The 14842-nt window shown below is 38.2% G+C and overlaps 1 protein-coding gene across 1 annotated transcript in view; it reads right to left on the bottom strand.

Annotated features, from left to right (window-relative positions):
* Positions 1–14842, bottom strand: part of LOC139119058 (uncharacterized) — a 36363-nt gene that overhangs the window by 12455 nt on the left and 9066 nt on the right. Inside the window, exons 3-4 of the mRNA XM_070682674.1 lie at positions 8350–8493; positions 5301–5546 (exon numbers count right to left, since the gene is read on the bottom strand). Of these exons, the coding sequence (XP_070538775.1) occupies positions 5301–5546; positions 8350–8493 (390 nt within the window). The remainder of the gene's footprint in view (positions 1–5300; positions 5547–8349; positions 8494–14842) is intronic.

Below are 14842 nucleotides of genomic sequence, written 5' to 3'. Positions count from 1 at the left end.
AAAACTCAAGGAACGCCAAGCCTTTACTAATTTCGCTGTGGTTAGCCTTAAGCTATCCGGAATAACTTCCTCTGACGGTGTATGAGATCTGTCTTAATATTTCCGTCCTATCTTGTTTGATCTTAATGAACATTTCATGGAGATTTTAGCGCAACTGCTTTCGCGTCGCTGGAAAAGACAAACACAACATACTACTACTGATGTTGTGTGTGGCGCCCGCATAGATGCGTGGTCCTGTCACAGTGACAGCGATCAGATTAGTGATTACGCTCGAAGCTTGCTTGAAGCGTACGTCCCAGGCTTTGAGATCGATCATCGTATGCCGTGCTACCGTTCTCAAGTAAGTTAATGCATGGGTGTTTGTACCCATCAAGCCCAAAAGTAAGAAAATGATCAGTTATCTTTAAAAACCACGCGATTTGATTGATATTTGGCCTAATTATTGGAATTATTAAATTCATTAAAATTAATGTCTGCCTAAATCTTGACGAGTTGAGTCACGTGACCAAATCTGATATTTTCCCGCCAAAATTTATGTCTTTATTAATTTTAATATTCCAACCGTAACCCGTTAAATTTTCTTGATTTTCTCTGCACTTTTGGAAACAACATCTATCATATTCTTCCAAAAATACATGGCACTCATGAAACTCTATCTATACTTCTTTCTGATATTCAAAATATTCATGTAAAATGTCAAAAATATTGTATTTGTTGTTTTTTGTGAAGAAATGTTATTCAAAATTCAATAATTTTGCATCTGCCACTAGTTCTAACACAAGTTCCTATCCCATTTTACATTAATTGGTCATAATATTTTAAATATTTTGATGTTTAACGGTTGGAATATTCAGTTATTTGCAATATACAATTTTGGCGGGAAAATAATAGATTATGGTCACGTGATCTGACGTAGGTAATATATTATGATAAATTTCAACTTAATCAAATGCAAAACATATTTTTGGCAATTTTCACAATTTTCTGACCACGTCTGATTAAAAAGTATGTTCAAACTGATTTTACATGTATGTAAGCCTATGCCCATGCATTAACATACCTGAGTTGATGTACTCCCAACACGAGCTGGTGACATGCAACGCGTGTTTTTTTTATAATCACTTGTCATAATGCGCCTTGAGGACACGTATTTCGACTTTCAAACTTTTACAATTCTTTTTCGTCTATGACATTTGGCAGGGGGTCAATGAGTGAATAAAATTTCACCGGGTTTGTTTTGTTTTTTGATTTTGTTTTTGGTGAAAACAGAACATTTTACTTTTCCATCACTGTGGTGACACAGGGATGGCAGCCATTTTGGAATTTCATTTGGGTAATTTGTTCCTATAGTGTCAAATTTGAACGATAACCCTGAAGTCGTGACATTAGTATCTGATTTCCTTTTATTTCTAGGTTTCGAAAGGGTATTGGTTTAAAAATTTCCTTGTGGAAAGTGTCAGCAAAAGCCGAAGATTTTCAATTTCGAGGGGCGTACGTATACCGCCTGAAAGCCAAGGAATTCTCAAGTCGAAGAAGTTGGCAGACTGCGTTATCGCTTAACCGAAGGCAGTGCGCGGTCAAAAAGCAACTCTGCCCCAGCCCCGGCCGCCGGGCATGTTCTTAGTTTCCCGTCGATGTCGATTCTTTGGCGGATTTATCGTTTTTCTCCCACTTTCCATGAATTATTGATCCGAGTATCATGCCTGCGGGAGCCACTGTTCACTCTGAACACCGAGTCAACAACACTCACTATTTCCCGCGCCCACTTCGCTTTTGTGACTCGACTCAGAGGATATCGTCTTAAAGCGATAAAGTCCGAGACAAAGGGACATATACCACGGTTGGACTGGAAACGTAAATTTACATTTTAAAATACCATATCTCACATGCATTAACAACACACTTCGGGGCAATATCCGATATTACCGTACTGCCAAATTGTGCTCTGTAAAACAGTTGTCGTCAGCATATTCTTTGAATAGCACGTTCGTATCGTCTATTTGGAATAAAAACAATAACTTGCATGTTTACATTACTTGTTGACCATAAAACAATTAATTGAGATATGACTCGGTTTTAATATAAAGCACGGAAAATTTAAGACTTGACTGTTAAATTATGTAAAAAGTAATCGAAATGCCAATTGGATGGACATGTTTCATGAAATTAATTTGATCTGCCTGGACCCTTGACAGTAGTATGTCATCAGTGTTTGTATTTGTAGAAGTTATTTATAAGCTGTGTCAATTTCTGTGACACGTGTTTACGGTGGTGTGAAGATTGGGATCAGGCCCACGGTGTGAGATGCCGTTCGATTAAGGTACAATGCGCTTCGAGGACAGACATTCGGACTCTTGAATCGTTACGATTCTTTTCTGGTCTACCACTTGTGGCAGTTCATTTTGACCCTTTCACCACCATGGTTTGTCCCAAATCCATTGTTTTCTATGGTAAAGTTGGACCTGTATACAGGGAACTGGGGGTGAAAGGGTTAAAGCTCTTGGACTAAAAAAAAAATTCACCGTCTTAGTTTTACGAAAATTGAAAATTTTATTTATCCCCATAGAATTAACACAGGGATGGCGGCCATTTTGAATTTCAAATATCGGTATAACTATAGGTATTTTCTCTGTGCAGTTGCTACGTTGCTAGGCGACCCCTTATCTTATTCTTGATTTGGTAAGTGGATGGTTGAAAGTGTCATTGACGAAAGTTTTAGCATAAGTTTGTCTTTCAATTTCTGGGCGCATTCTACCTTAACTGTTACACTTGGCTCTAATCAAATTTAAGTGTTGAAAATACTACAAAAAGGTCGATCGTCCGCAGAGAGATATACATTTTGATCTTAGCAATATCGTCTTTCTTGTAAGAAAAGTGTTACACGCAGGAATATACTCAATTCTTATGCCGTTTTAAGGGGGCGGGGGAGATTATATCCATGCGCCTCGGCAAGAGATACATGTAATCAGGCTTTCAAATTTCTACAATACCTTTTGGTCTACAATTTGTTATGGCTCATTTTTAAGCTTTTGGAGTAAGTTCACTTTTCACACGCTTATTTTGTGATAATTTTATTTTGCCCCGTAGAGTTAACACAGGAATAATGGCGGCCATTTTGAATTGAAAGTGACGGTAATTATATTATAGCTTTGTCAATACCAGTGAATTTTGTGACGTCATTGCCTTGGATGAATACTGGTATATAATGAATCAGATTATCCAGCATAGTGGCTCCAGATGTGTTCTGTATCTACAAATTCACTGGCATCGCCAAACATTTTAAAATAATAGAATAAACTTTGCTTTCCATGATGATTTGCATTCCATGATGTACACGGCTTCGCCCCGTACATTATATCGCGCACGGTTTGCTTTCGTCCATTATGGGTTTGGAGAAGGGGGTACATTATTGCTTAAATATCGGGTAATTTGTTACTCCTGTACCAAATAATAAACCTTTCTGGATATGCAGACTGAAATGATATTCAGTGATACAATTTTTGCATAAATGAATACTAATCTACCGGGTTGGAGCTGCATTATATGATTTTGTCTGGGCTCTGTTCAGAACGCGAGAGAAAATTTCAATCCGACATCAGACATGGGAGGATATTGTACAGTGACCAATTTTTGTGAATGCTACAAAAAGAAAACCGCAAAAAATTACATGTTAGTGCAAGTATAAGACGGTCAAGGTCATTAAAAATTCATTAAGTTTGTTGAAAGAATCTCAACATGGCCTACCGGCTAATTGTGTGTCCGTGGCCTTTTACAATGACCTCATATTTCAAAGTCACAATCCTGCATTGCTTGCTCCAGCATGATAAACGTTGATTATGATCTTTATTATTCACTTTGAAGCATGTGCCCTTCAACTTTGAGTGACACGCGGCAATATTTTCATACTTCAAATTTTTGATCGGGTCAATGACAAGGTGAAACGATAAATTTGGAAGAGAATTGCGAGTCGTTCGCTTCACATACATCAATTTGACGGCACAGTGCAAGGTTAGTTTACCCTATTAAGATTGTTTCGAGCCATTTTTCTTCGAGTGGTCGGTAGTAAAAATGACGACTACTCGGAAAGGCTAGAGGTATACTCAGGTTATTTCGAACAGTAAGGCGGCAAAGCAGGTCGTACCATAATTGTGGCAACATAAAACGCCGAGCACTAGTAAGGTGAAACAGTACGCATGGGCAATGCAGATAGGCCGCCCGTAAATTCAGTTCAAGTATTTATGCCCGTACTTATCTGCATTTAGCGCCTTAAGAAATACACCGTGAAAACATTCAATAGAAGACGATAAGGTGTATCAGTACCAAGACCTAAATATATCATGTATTTACAGAAAACGTTGCTATGGACTTTTGTTCTTACTAAATTATGTGTGAGTCCCTGTATTGACACACGGTTCGACAGCTGGTCATGGCGAGCGATACTGGTTTCAAGAAATATATTTTTTATTAAAGAATGGATCTATTAGTCTATCTATGAAATTTGAAAAACACTTAATTTGTGTCATATATATATATATATATATATATATATATATATATATATATATATATATATGTGTGTGTATGTGTGTGTGTGTGCATATATGTAATATGTTTGTATTATATACGTGTAATGTACATACATGTGTGTATATAACGATATATACACACATACACATAGTTATACATGTATGTACATATGTCGGTACAATCGAATTACCAAATATTCACCTCAAATCCATTGCAGTATGTATCTTCATGAGAATGCATTACAAGTAAGAAGGGGAAATTTAAGTATTTTCGACAATTTTAGTCTCTAAATGGGGTATCTCTGTGTCAAGATAGTCTACACAGGAGCGTGTGCGTGATACAGCCGTGAGGGAGCATGAAGTCCCGAGTCTGGGGATTGACCGACGTGATCGATCGCGTTAGTGAATAAGATGGAACACTGTCATGATGGTATTTCTAATTGGCTGGTTCTGACGTCATCGCATTCGTTTCTGTTTAATATCAATGATAAAATTCATGTCATATAGCCTGAGATATTTCGCGTGCGTAGTATGCGACGCGCGGAAATAGAACCACTAGTGAGAGAACCATAGCGAGATCATGTATGTCAGTGTAGGTGTAAAATAGAGCCAGACGTAATTGTAAGACTCTGGTACCCTGATTGCTGGTACGGCATAGTAACTTCCGCCTCCAGGAAGTGTATAACCCGAATAGCACTCTGGGTAACCGAGACCAACACCGAACAGATTTTAACAATAACGCCGTTGCCAACGAACACCAAGAATTCACGATACCTTCATAATTGATCCGCCCGTCGTGGTTCGAGTCTGCGTCATGGATCATCTCCTCGACTTCCTCCTCAGCTATCGTCGACTCCTCAAGGTTGATCATCACGTGGCGGAGCTCGTCGGCATTGATGAACCCCGTGCCTTCAAGGTCAAACACGTGGAAGGCTTCTCGCAGTTCCTCTTCCGGGTCGACCCCGCTCATGCGTTTGGCCATGAGAACCAAGAATTCAGAGAAGTCGATGGAAGTGTTTCCTATTAATTGAAATGGAAAGAAAACATTTTATTATCATCTGAAGAACCAATAATAAACTACCGTGTGTGGGAAATAATGTTTTTATATGTTAGGTTTGCCTTGCCATTAATTAAATGCGATAAATATTTCTACTATGAAATGAAACAACTGCGCTTCTCATTTCTCTAGTCCTGGAAAATATTCACCGATAAACCCAACGGTAAAATTACAGACAATTAGCGACTTGGTGCACGATCGAGTATTGCTAAGCTGTTGCGGACTGAAAATTCGGCGATTAAAAATCATTCTCTTATCCCGTATAATATTTGTCCGAAAATGGTAAATATTGACCTGGAAATTTAAAAGAATATTGTAAACACAACCCAACCTGGCACCATTTGAAAATCAAATACTAAGACAACAGAAACAGCTGCTTCAACGATTTCAACAATCGGATGTCCACCTGATAAAAGCCTCATAACGAACACACACATGTGTATCAAATAGTAAAGTTAGTCGATCTCATCAAAATTTTTTCGTGTCCATATAGGTAAAAGAGGCGTGTAAACTGCGAACAGTTATAGTAAAATCCTCAGCATTATACACCAAAAAGTTGGCGCTCTAGTTTTAAGCACGGAAACTCAGAGGAAATCTGTCAATGGTTGCTATCGATGTAGTTTACAGGATTCTTTTAAATACGTCCAGTCAATCGTTTGCAACTGAATATTTTTATTACTTAGAATGTCGTACATTTCGCAAAATATATTTATGTACGTACATACGTACGTACGTATGTATGTATGTATGTATGTATGTATGTATGTATGTATGTATGTATGTATGTATGTATGTATGTATGTATGTATGTATGTATGTATGTATGTAGTTGTGTGTGTGTGTGTGTGTGTGTGTGTTGTGTGTACGTACGTACGTACGTACGTACGTATGTATGTATGTATGTATGTATGTATGTATGTATGTATGTATGTATGTATGTATGTATGTATGTGTGTGTGTGTACGTACATGCATGCGTACGTACGTACGTACGCACGCATGCATGTATGTATGTATGTATGTATGTATGTATGTATGTATGTATGTATGTATGTATGTATGTATGTATGTATGTATGTATGTATGTATGTATGTATGTATGTATGTATGTATGTATGTATGTATGTATGTATGTATGTAATGTACACTGTAAGTATGTACGTATGTACGTATGTACGTACGCACGTGCGCATGCACAAACGCAGTTACCTGTACCTATGTACGTATGCAGGTAGGTAGGTACAGAAGATACATATATAGGTACATACGTTTAGGTGGGTACGTGTATTCATGTATATGTATATATCTATGTAGACACAGGTCACACACATGCCTTTAAACATCTGAATTATCACATACTAAACTCTAGAGAAACTCTGTTTGACAAACATGACATTTGACTATAATTTATCTTCTAAGGCTTCCATTAGTTGCAATATGACTCAATAGTTTGGCAGTGTGAGCCATATATATTGTTCGGAGTAGGAGCGAACTTGTCAACCGTTTTAATGCAGTACCCTGAAGAAGATATGTAATACGGTACATCGATAACATCAGTGGTAATTCACGACTATAATATACTACACTTGGGACTCTAAGACTTCAGCAAATAATCAGCACAGAATGAATTGTCCTTCACTGCATAAAGTAATACCTCGAAGGCAGTATTGTCCAGGCAAAAATATATGAATCCAGAAACGACCTACAGGCTCCGTGCCAATGTACTTTAAATGGAACATAAAATGTATTAACCTAGCTAAAGGAGAGTGAAGTTAGGGGTTTTGTCGTGTTTATTTGAAAATCCCTATTTACACTGTCAACATACTGAAGGTAATGAAAAGTATACAAGAAAGAAGTCCCTTACGTATGCAAAGTGTCTATGTTATCAGGTTTTTTTATTACGCCCATCGTAAATTTGATGGCGTGAAACTTCTGAGCAAAATGCCGTATCAGAAGTGTTATTTTCTGTCAGTCAATGCATGCTTATCGTTTTAAAGCGGAGGGCCAACTCAAAGTTTGGCGAACTTTGTGTAATTCACGATGTTAGAATTGTGAAAGCCACGAGTAATTATATATTGTGTATGAAATCATAACTTTGGTGGCTGGCATGAAAAATGTAGGCAAACGATAGCCTCATTTTGATATAACTCACCTAACTTTTCACTTTTACACACATGGAAAATATTTTGTTTCAGTTATTGGACTCTTAAAATTAATGTTTACAGATTTTAAGTTCTAAGTTTGAAAATTTGTGAATTCCCTATATTCTATTTGGTTCTTCACTCGGTAGTTTTTGGGTTTAGGAATGTGTTTGAGGCGAACCATTTTTCATCACCTTTTAAGGTAGTATACACGTCGAAAGTGAAGGACTTAAACTTTTGCTCAAACTTTCTTAATGAAACTTCCAACCATTCTCTTACAAAATAAACAATAAAAAATGGAGTCACCGTGCAAAGTTTGGAACTAGCGAAACAAAGTGCCTAACATTTTTGCGATATTTGAAATTCAAAATGGCTGCCATTACTGTGTTAAATCTATTGGGGAAAAATTAAATTTCGGATTTTCGAAAAACTAAGACAGTGAACGTTTTCCTTTCTGCAAGAGCTTTAAAATGAGCCTCGACAAGTTGCAGATCAGAAAAGAATTGTAGAAATTTGAGAGTCGAATATCTGTCCTCGAGGCGCGTTCTACCTTAATGAAAATGATGTATCAAGATCTCGGACAAATGTCACAAACATCAAGGAGCAAATATCAAAAGTGCTCTTACCGTCTGCATCGACTTCGTTGATGATATCTTGAAGTTCCGATTCCGTCGGGTTTTGACCGAGCGACCTCATGACGGTTCCCAATTCTCTCGTAGTGATGCATCCGTCGCCATTTTTGTCGAAAAGAGAAAAGGCATCCTTGAAATCTGAAAATGTTAAAAAATAATGATTAAGATACCTTTTAATGCAAGCAGCTCAATATAAATTTCTTGGTTTGTTTTTGTGACATGTTTTAGCTATCTATGGTATTGAAAAAATGTAACTATTATTAGCGGATTAAAATAAAAAATGTTATATAACGCGCAGGCTCGATGTAAGTTTGATTAATCTTTGTATACATTTGGGATGAACACTTATCTAAACATTTGTTGGAACTAATTTGAGAGAATAGGATATTGTAGCAATGTTGGTTTCGTTTCATTTGCAATACGCTTGTTTTATTGGTAATTTGTAATATTGTAACTTTCAGCTATAGGGCACCTTGCACTTGGGATAAATTTTAACTATTCAAATATCTTATTCTTCCAAGCTAGTTCCAATCATGTTTCAGAATCTATGAAATAACAAAAATGGTATTTAAAAGAGAGAAACAAGTATCGTGTCGTTGACTACTTGAGCTACTGTATTGATAGGTTTTAAACTTTGGCATTATATATGTAAATATATGTTAAAGCAAAACAAAACTGGTCAAAATATACCTGTTGGTAAAGTTTGATCCATGTGATTTTGTTTGTTTTATCATATCGATGGCAAAGTGCAAGAGGGGCGTATCCCCTGTGTTAAAGCAGGGGGAAATGCCCCTCTTGCACAGGGCCATCTATATGATATAAAATCAAATCGTTTCTGCATTAAAGGACAAATCAACACTGCTTGAACTATGTTGTTACGATCAAACGAGGCAATGGCGTTGTTCTGGTGGGGAAAAGGCTTCAATTGGAACTTATGTAGCATTTTCTTTCTAGACTTGATACGATAAAAAAACAAGGGAAATAAACGTAGAAATTGCTTTTATGTTAATTGCCACGTAGTACCTTAATTACCTCAAAGCGATTTAGATCGAGACCACCCTTGACGAAATTGATAAAAAGTTAAAGCTAATAACAGAATATAGTTGATTCCCTCTCCTATAGTCTGATGCATTGAGTCCATCATGTTTTTAGGTACTCCACGGTTATTGTTACGCCGAGCCCTTCTGTCCCCCCCCCACCCCCGACAACATCCATCCTTCAAAAATGTGATAAAAGCTATACAGCGCGAGACGAAATGACTCTAACCTAGCCCAGATAACCAACTTATCATTAGGGGACATAAAAATGATCTTCACTCAGTTAGGCACCCTGGTAAACGTATCGCTATATAGAGCCAGGGAGGGCGGTGCTATTTTCGTTGTCCTCATGATAGATGCATCTGCTTTTATCAAACTACAGTGTGGTGAGAACAACATCTGTATCAACGTACTTTTCTCTAAGCAACTAAAATTTTACTGGATTCAGCAATCATGTATTTTCCCTCGAAAAACGTCATTTTTATGATTGATCAATGCGCTAAGTTTGAGTTGAGGCGACATCTGCCGGAGGCGACGCCTGACATCATTAACAACTCCTACGAGCGTTGACAGTATATTGCGAAAATTGACAGTTGCAGTGTTATAAATATGCTGAGAAACCATACATACATACATACATACATACATACATACATACATATTTATTGGTGGAAGAACGGACGGACAAGCAGACAGACAGTCAGATAGCAAACAGAGTTGCAGAATGATAGACGCAAAACAGAAATAGGACTGGTAAATGTACAAATAGGTAAATCGTGCACTTGACCTTTCACAAGCTAGAACTATCCACCATTCCACTAATCTTATAATACCACCCACTGTATGCACTTTACTGTGCAATGCAATAGTCAGTAATACGCAACACTAAGTACAACGCAACACAGTCCAAATCTAAGCATTTGAAAACTTACAAATCGAAACGATGAGATGCTTGTATTATAGATTGATAGACTTATAGATAACATATTCAATGAGCTCTTCTGCATTATTCAATAAAATTGGGTGAAATCGTGGGAAAAGCTGCATTCCCGAACAAACGATAGAATTACGTGTTTCGCAAGTAAAAATTAGAACAGTTTTTTTTACTCCAACACGATGACACCTGTCGTCAATAGGTGGTGGATGCTGTCCCGTCTGACAGTTGGTGAAACAGCCGTGACTAATATATTTACCCTGCATACTCAATTGCAGACCTGATTAATAATAAATTGCAAACCATCAATTCTGTTTATACCGATGTGTGTCCTCTTTGAAGAGAATATGTGCGCAGCTGACCAGTTGAAATATCGATACGAGTCACGCACCAGCCGTCACGCTCATAACTTTAACGAGCTTAACGCGAGCTGTCGAACCTATGTAGTGTATCATATCTTAGGGTGTATATCTCAGAATTAAAAATGAATATGATCAATGAAGGCCATCGAATGACAACAAGGCTTAGACATGATATTACATGTAAATATGTTAAACCCAGTCAGAATGGGGTAACCATGCCCACTCCAGGACAGCTCAACCTTTTTAACATTATAATCTGCCTACAGCAAATCGAATGAGCCTCTTGAAAACGTCTCGGGCGCGATGTACTCTGCACTTTCTTCCAAAGATGAGGTAAATACTCTGGTAGGAAGATATGTACACTATTACTTTAAGATCAACAATAAACTATTGGGAAAATAAAATAGAACAAGATAAAGTTAAAAAATGAAAATAAAATTTGTTGTTATTGTGACGTTTCGACAAGTTATCAGTTTTCCTGGTCACGAGCAATGACTGGATAACAATGTGGATTTCGTCAGCTATATTTCTTGGTGAACAAGTTGATAAAAATCTGGAGACAGATTTAGGGCTGGCGCCATTTTGTCACGTCCCTGTAACTGTCTCAGAACTCGTGACAGATAAGGTGCTCGTAGTTTTACACGAGTTTTGTTGTGTTATGCAAGTGGAAGCCATAAGCACTCCCCAGACCTCGTCAGAAAAAAAGACTATTTAAGTCAAGATCTTAAAAATTTCATGTGCCGGTTTGATTTGTGCTTTTTTCCTGCCTCACGGGAAGAATCTATCTTCCGCGCTGCAATATGGCGTCACTTTGCTGCATTATTGCCGTATAAATATGCCACTCACAGGAACGCTATTATGATTACGACAAACACGTCCAACTCGAACACGGTGAGAAGAGCTGGGCTCTCCGGTAACATCCGAGTGTGTGATTATTCTCTATGGGAACGGACGCCATGAATAAGTTACGCAGTCAGACCTAGACGGCAATAATTCTACCATTCCAGGAGGCAGTTTGCGCGGTGATACATCGAGACATATTCTTTTAACGGTTAACACAAATAGGTTGGTTCTATTCTGTAATATTCCAGCGTCTCCTGAGGGTACCCTGCCAGGGCAGTTCTCCACTTGGGTGATGAGTTTTCGCCGCGTGCAAATATTCTGCCTAGGAGCAGGCGAGAACCAATACTCATAAATGTTTTAGGAGGGAAATGTCCATTTGTATGAGTGGCGCTTATCTGTCGTTTTATTTACTCCGTCGCATTGTAAACGTGAACTGACCGACTATGAGTTGGCAGGAACGTGATATAGTCATTGTGACTAGATATAAACTTGCTCTTTTGAAAATATCAAATAAATTATCTTCTTAGAGATGACATGTACATGTATATATTGACAAATATATAAATTTTGTATCTTATAGGCATCCTGTGAACGGTGAGTGTCTTATTCTGGCTAATGAACTTTGGCACTAGCAATGATCCTTTCAATTGTCCGCTGCGATGTTATCGGTGTCATTTTCTGAACAACATACATAATTGATGGCCTCATTATTTTGCCATCGTCCATTTGGACGATTGATATATTAAACTGGGACTGTCGATAAGCAAGGGCGAAAAAGCTGAACAATTGATAGGAATGTTTGTTTATTGCACCTACAATGACAGACGTGCAGAGGGCCTTACTGACGAAATTTGAGCTGCCGGTCTACCATTTCAGCGCGACTATAGACCGATTTCAGTTTCCGGTGGCAGACGACAAGTGTGTCGTTGGCAGTAGAACTGAAAAAAAATGATCAGCTTTTGACAGTGATATAGGGTCGGGTCCATTTACTTAATTGGCTTTCACGAACTGCTGCGGACACAGTTCAATTTCCTGTTAATTGGATTTTATTTGGGAAATACTTTCTTGTTTGCAACCTTATTATTTATTACTATTACTTGCAGAGTACTCCGGTCGAGCCAGGTATAAAATGCATAAATTATCATATTGTTTCCGGTCACAAATAGCCGCAGAATTCGCGCGCGTTAATAAACTCTATCTATTCAATCAGCAACAGATGGTTTTGAATTTATTTTCCCGCTTAACAAAAAGGCATATTCATTGTCTTGCGAAAAGCGTTATAATCTAAGAAAGAGATAATTATATTCCCGCGTGTTCACATCATCATTTCTCAACTATTCTGTGCTTTCAATTGACAATGCATTCAGGCGACATACCTCAATAAAGAAGGGGAAAATAAAAACCAGAATAAATAAAAGAAAATTGAGCAGAATACTGTGTGGTAAGGTTGATACGGGGCGCGATGACTCGTCATTTTTATAAACCGATAAAAAGTGGTACAACTGAGCTCAAATTCTGCATTTGTCAATTTATGGATACTCATAACGTTCTTTTTATCGAAAAAATACTGTCTGTCTTGTTTTGGCGAGGCGGACAATACGCGGCATGGCGTGCGAGAACAATGGCAGAGCAGGCTGGAGTGTCGTCTGCGCTACTAGAGTAAATTAAACGTTTGATTAGCAAAGCAAGGATGGTAGTATCAATATTTTGAATAGAAAGAGATGTTCTCAAATAGACAATCAATTTTAAAACTGCAGAAAGTCATTATTGACGCCTGTCGTAAAAAATTACCAAAGTAGTTGTCATGGTTACTATTGTTACCGAATCTAGAATGGGCCGTTGCCTGTTCGTCACTGAGCAACTGTCGACCCGATATTAAACAATGTCAGCCGTGTTTTGCTTATTTTAGTCGTAAATTAACAACAGCTGTTATTTTGTGTGTCATATGGCAGCGGATGACATTTTAAACAGATCAGTCTGAAAGAGAAGCGGACAAAAGCATGCCTCGCCTACAGCTATCGTTTTGAAAATATGTTTCCATGAATAGTAAGTACTGAATGTCACTTCGCGAGCCTTTCTCGGGTTTCCCGTGCAAAACTGCAAAAAACACCGTCCCACATTTTTCCCCTGCAAGCATCATGCATTAAAAGGAAGAAGACTTTGAACTTCTCTCTTTTTCTCTAAAAGAAGTATAACACTTGACGGGGATCCATATTGACGGGCCCAGTTCTGCGTTGCCAGCTTATAATGTGGGGCATCCCGCCGTAAATACCCTTAAATTTTCGACTTGTCTTCCGTCATTTGAAACACGAGTGATTGATCCAGCGACCAGCAGCGCATGTGCAACATGACACACTATAAATTACGTAATCCCGTACTAGGTGCCAGGAGATGTTGAAAAGGACGAAATTGCATTATTCGAGTATGCTAATAAATATTTGCACACTGTCATAGTAACATACAGAAAGCTACAGTCACAATTATTACCGTCTCTGCCTTTCAACAGAACAACTCTTAATTGCCTCGCGATAATAGAAGTCATCAGTCAAACGGAGCATTTAATTCCTAGCAATACGTTTTCTATACGCCATCTAGCTAATTGAGGAATTGTCAAATGGCGCGTACAAGTCTCTCGTATACTGGACTAGTATCACACTCTACCAGATATTTTTCAAGACACCCCCATCCACAAAAGAAATAAAATAGGCCGTCAATAATTCATGCAGAAAAAAACAAATATGCCTTAATGTCAATACCATGAGGACTTGAGTAAGTTCACACAAACGGAAACTTATGAATTTTCGAGAAGTGGCTCGCTCGTGTGAATCACGTATGATGACAATCAGACCAATTTAAATGGTTAATTTAAACTTTTGTACCCAACATCGCCTGTACCAGCCAAGCATTAAACAGGCGTCTTTGGACAACATTTCTTCGACACCCGCATCCACCTTGTCACTCGAAACAATATATCGCAATTATTAATATATGTCAGTTGAATGCGTTTTCATATCGCGGTGACGTCATTATCAACGACGACTGTGACGACGGCAACGCTACGGGAGCACCGACAATATCCCGTTGTCATAGCTTTCCTTCCTTCGCACAAGTTGCGCTAGCAATAAATTACCCATCAGAGTTGGTGTTTTCCAATCTACATCTCAGCGGTGCTTACTTAATTTTTAACCCAGCAAGGGGAACAGTACGGGGTAATGATGGCTTCCTTCATGGAACCCATTACACTTCCGGTATTGATGGTCCAGCCAATCACTTCTTAGCGCTGCTAATTCTGCTTGTCTAGCTTTGCGTGT

This window comes from Ptychodera flava, chromosome 19, assembly GCF_041260155.1.
Source record: "Ptychodera flava strain L36383 chromosome 19, AS_Pfla_20210202, whole genome shotgun sequence".
Taxonomy (NCBI): domain Eukaryota; kingdom Metazoa; phylum Hemichordata; class Enteropneusta; family Ptychoderidae; genus Ptychodera; species Ptychodera flava.
Note: the sequence above shows the minus strand (reverse complement) of the source record. Positions and strands in the feature narration are given on the sequence as shown.